The sequence below is a fragment of the Arachis ipaensis genome, chromosome B06, assembly GCF_000816755.2.
Source record: "Arachis ipaensis cultivar K30076 chromosome B06, Araip1.1, whole genome shotgun sequence".
Classification (NCBI taxonomy): domain Eukaryota; kingdom Viridiplantae; phylum Streptophyta; class Magnoliopsida; order Fabales; family Fabaceae; genus Arachis; species Arachis ipaensis.
Window position 1 is genome coordinate 130,140,166 of NC_029790.2, and position 5,715 is coordinate 130,145,880.

At 28.8% G+C, this 5,715-nt stretch overlaps 1 protein-coding gene across 1 annotated transcript in view; it reads left to right on the plus strand.

Moving 5' to 3' along the window:
* The window catches only part of LOC107647628 (cellulose synthase A catalytic subunit 1 [UDP-forming]), a gene marked incomplete in the record, with an annotated part of 10,845 nt that extends 7,212 nt beyond the window's left edge, over positions 1-3,633 (plus strand). Inside the window, 1 exon segment of the mRNA XM_016351694.2 lies at positions 2,918-3,633. Within this exon segment, the coding sequence (XP_016207180.1) occupies positions 2,918-3,325 (408 nt within the window).

The following is a 5,715-nucleotide window of genomic DNA, read 5'->3' on the forward strand; positions in this document are numbered from 1 at the left end:
AAACATTTTTAATATATATTTTATATTTCAATTTATATTATATACGCCTATGTACCTAATTTTTTATGTGCATACTACATGGTTGTTTAAATAAATTGTCTTATCATGCAAATATTAATTAAAAGTAAAGTATCGTTTTTGTTCCCAACGTTTGGGGTAAGTTCCAAAGTTGTTCCTAACGTTTTAATCATTCTATTTAAGTTCCTAACGTTTCAAAACTGACTTAATGTTGTCCTGCCGTTAGGGATCCGTTAACAGAATTGACGGCAGGACAAAATTAAGACGATTTTGAAACGTTAGGGACTTAAATAGGACGAAAACGATGGGGACAAAAATGATACATAGAAATAAATTTTAATTTTATCCTTCAATAATATCAATTTTTTACTATACATAGTATTCAATTATTTTTTAATCACATCTAAGTAAATTACACTTAATCATATTACTTTCATTTTAAATAAATTAATTTTTTTAATTTTACTCTTAAAGATTTTTAATTATCATGGAATGTTTGTCGAATGACTAGTATATAAACTTGCAGAAAAGAAAAAAAATATATATATATACAATAAAATATAAATTATATCTTTTGTCTCTAATGTATCAAAATTCTTTAAAGTTATAAAAAAATAAATTTATTTAAAATGAAAGTAATGTGATTAAGTGTAATTTATTTAGATGTAATTAAAAAATAATTGAATACTATGTAAAGTAAAAAAAATTAATATTATTGAAAGATAAAATTAAATTAAAATTTATTTTATGTATCGTTTTTGTCCCTAACATTTTTGTCCTATTAAAGTCCCTAACGTTTCAAAATCGTCTCAATTTTGTCCCGCCGTCAATTCTGTTAACGGATCCCTAACGGCAGGACAACATTGAGACAATTTTGAAACGTTAGGGACTTAAATAGGACGATTGAAACGTTAGGGACAATTTTGAAACTTACCCCAAACGTTGGGGACAAAAACGATACTTTACTCAAACTAGAAAGTTCGTCGAGGGAATGGCCAAGGCCGAACCTCTCTTGCTCAAAGCCATGGAAGAGTTAGTTTTTTTTTTTAATAAGCAAGCTCAACACAATAAGGAGAGCGATAAAATCTTAAATAAAGTCTCAAACACTAATATTCAACGAATTAAAATTTGAAAACAATCTCTAATGTTATTTTTGACATTGTCATCAACACTAAAAAGATTTAAACTACACCATGTAAAAAATTTGTGAAACACCTCTTCTACTATAACTTTCTTGTTATTAAAGATCTGCTCGTTTTTTTCTAGTCAAACATTCCAAATAACTGCAAAGAAACATATGAGTCACTTGTTACGCTCCTCTTTTTTGTTAACGACTTCTATCCAACTCTCAAAATGTTCTTTCAGTGAATTCCGAATAGACTATGACCTCCCAAAGTCAGATAGTTATTTACACCACACCTGCCAGGTAAACTCACAATCAAGAAACAAGTGGTAGATATGTTCAACACCTTTTTTACATAAGACACACATGTTATCATTGTGACTAATAATTTCTAGTCTATGCAATCTTTTTTTGGTATTCACTCTTTCTATCAAAATAAACCAGATAGATAACTCTACTCGTGACAGAACTAAACCTTTCCATAATATTTTGGTGAAACTATAGCTTGTTCTTTGGGAATGTTTCTGACTGCAACACCTGTATAAAAGAGTTACTTGAAAAAATACATTCCTTGTCAAACTCTAATATAACTCTATCTTGCTATACACATGCTATCTTTACAGGTCTTAAAGTCTCATACAATTGATTCACTAATTCTAACTCCCATTGGAATAAATCTTGCATTCACTGGAAGTTCCAAATTCACTTTAACCCGTTCTAAAACCTACATTCTCCTATGACAGACCCTCTTTGGTTTAAAATAAAGAAGAGCCTCGAAAAATTCATCTTTAACGAACCACTTTGTAGCTAAACATCTTTCCAGAACCGAGTCATCTTTTCATCACCCACCTCCAAAGACAACTCAGCAATAATCTTATCTTTCACATTACGTTCTTTGAACTCCAACTGACAGATATCCTTTTATAGACCCCTCTACTAGACAATGTCTGAGATGACAACATTTAATTGGAGTCCAAGTTATGACAAGAACATACAACTTTCTTTCATAATAGACACTCTTCTTTTAAGAAACGCCACCACCGCTTAAAAAGAAGAACTGTGTTCTTAACCACGGCATCACCCACTCCTAATCCATCCAATTTTTTATGAGCCTGAACCACTTCTCACTTAACCAATGCCAAACCATTCTTACCTTCCTCCTTGCTCAATAGAAAATTTTTCTGCAACGAAATTAACTTTTTTGCCACTACTTTTAGCATCTTATACAGACTCAAATAGTATACTGACAAGATATTTAGTACAGATTTAATAAAGACTAACTTACCCGCCTTATCGAGTAATTTTACCTTTCACAAACTAAATTTTCTTTCCACTTTATCAATTATTGGTGTTCAAGTACTACCCGTCTTGAATTTGCTCCTAAAGAAGTTAGTTATTTTCTCAATTCTTTTCTTATTATTGGGATTTATGTTTGAACCGTGATTTTGAATTCATTCTCTTCAACCACGGCAATTAATTGCCCATCTAACATGGCTTCGGTCAAATATTTTGCTTTCAGATTTCAGTTTAGATTGTAAATTTATTTATGTATTTATTTATTTTTTCTGGGTGGGAACAATGTTATTTGCTGGGAAATTTTAAAGGGGTACGATGCAAATCATTCAATTTGAACGCATGAATAATTAGGACATGAATTGAAGATGTGTTTGTTCATATGATTATATACTCAACGCCCTAGCTAGGAAAATTACCAAACAATGGAAGCTTTAACATGGCTGGACTCATAATTTTTGGGTTATTGGTGGTACATCAGCACATCTTTTTGCTGTGTTCCAAAGTCTTGTCAAAGTCCTTGCAGGCATTGATACAAACTTCACCGTCACTTCAAAGGACGTGTTCAAATGGACATCACTTCTCATCCCTCCAAACAGTGCTCATAGTGAACCTTGTAGGCATTGTGGCTGGTGTGTCATATGCTATAAACAGTGGATACCAATCTTGGGTGTACCCATTCTTGAAGGGTCTTTTGGGAAGGCAAAACCGCACACCAACCATTGTTATTGTTTGGCCAGTTCTCCTTCTTGTGGGTTAGGATTGACCCTTTCACCACTGAAACCTCAAAAAATGCTAATGGTCAATGTGGTATCAACTGCTAGAGATACTCTTGTTAAACTCACCATCCTCTATTGTTTCATTATTCGGAGACACACAAGGTTGCCATAGTGTATATACCGAATTCATTGAGAAATGTTTTATGTACTTATTCTACTTAACAAGACGAGATAAGTACAGATAACATACACCTAATTCATTCTCTCAAGGTTCTTATGGAGGAAACAAGTGAAGAAGGGTTCTTGATAAAGATTGAAACATAGAAGACTTAACCCTTTGTGTTGTGTTGTATTATTTGTTTATTTTATTATATACCAAGATATATAGTTGAGCAAAATGTCTGTGTGATAGTTTTGAACTTTTGATTTGTTTGGATTAATAATTTAATGAAAGAAAACAAGCTGCTATTTGTTGCTCAATTTTGTGAATTTATCATTTACCTTAGCTTTGTTGTCATATTATGATTCAGAACCTTTAAAATGAGTACTTCAAATAGATTTAATAGTATTTTCACATTATTAGCAATGTCCATAGATACATCACCATTTTCATTTTGACCTTTCTATGCATATTCCTTGATTGTTTTGACCATAACATTCAAAGACACCAAGCAAATTATATTGCGAAAAAGTTTCATCAGTTAAATTTACAAGATATGATAATACAAGTTTCTTGAACTCTCGTTGCCTTTGTTGGCCAATGATCACCAAGAGGCATTCATAGTTAACATTCGCTCAGAGACAAGAGGAGCAAATCATAACACACCGTTTGCCTTTTAATTTCTTTTCCTTGAATATTTAAGAACGAAAAAGATTGTCTAACATCAAAGTTATAGATAATTTTTTTTTTTTTGAAAGAAGGAGCTCAACACACATGTGGAGCAAGAAATACAAAATAAATCATAACAGCCATACAACTTTTATGTCATCTTCGACATTACCATTAACAACATGAGTTATTTACAACACCATTATGTGGCATATGAAAAGGATTGATCCTTTCTAATCCCTGTTATTTTGTTGTGAAAAATAACATCATTTCTCTAAAAAAATGACATCATTTCTTTTACTTTCTTAGAAAGTCTTAAATTCATCTCATAAAAAAAAATATTTTTTTTAAGATTAAGCAATACCATGAAGTCTTTGCAAATTAAGCACCAACATGAAACTTGAATAACTAGTTAATTACTTACTGTTGTAATGTACCAATTGGAAGTTGAATAATTTGTTAATTACTTTTATTAAACTAACAATAGCAAATTTATTTATTTCATATTTAAAATAATGTTTTACTAAGCTTGCTAATTGCAAGTTTATTATTTTATATTGAAATTTTGGAATTTGAGTGAAACTGTAGATAGAGATTTTAGTGTACTCCATCTTAAGATAATTTTCATTTAAAGTTCATTTCTGGTATAATGCCACTACCATTTTGATATAAAGATAAATTACTTTTATATTGTTTAAACCCACCCAACTATAGAATATAAAATAAAAAATATTTACAAAAATATATTTTTATCTTTTACGATCTCTTCCATCGACACATTAAAAACTAATTCATTATAAATTTAATATATCTGAAAAAAATATTTTATCGAACATAGAAGGTTAAGGATATTTCATTGCATAATGTAGTTTCCTCTTTCTTTTTACAATATACCATAATTATTATTGAGTTATAGTAACTATATAAATCTATATAAATTCAGATTCAATCTTTTGCTAGGGAAACAAAACTGTTTGTATTAATTTGTATTAATCTACACAAATTTTTTTTTTTTAACTTTTGCCAAAAAATTATATAATAGTATCACTTTATCGATAACATAAATTTTAATAGTTTATTTATGTAAATGTTTAAAATTGTATTACAATTTTTTTTAAAGGTATATCATTTTATTAATATATTGTTAGTTTTATCGTTTTATATAAAATAAATTGGTAAAAAAATTTTAATTTATAAGTAATTTATTATATTATTCATTTATTTGTCTTTAATTTGATACTTTTATTTTTTTAATTAAATATTATTGGACTCTTGACTGAAAAAAAAAAATTATATCATGATCAAAAATAGAAATAAGTGATCATTGAATTGTGGTTGATCTTCATGATTTGGAGTATGTGAAATATTAAAATTTCACAATAAGATTTTATTTTGTAACAATTATCTATACATATGTAAAATATTTTATCTTTTTCATTATATATTACTACTTATTTCTCTTAATTCTTGATTTTATTTAGAAATAAGAAAAAATAAGGTGCATACTGTGAGATCAATTTACAACTCAATTATTCAATTATCTACGTGATCACCAAACAACTGAATACATACTTATTCTCCAATTTACAAAATTTAACAAAGGCATTGGTAAACATATTGGTTTAGCTTTTATTTAACATAATCATATTATATCTATTTTTACGAATATATCTTTTTAGAAAATACTCTTAGTATTAGCATACGGTGCATCAAATAAATATTAGTGGTTTTAA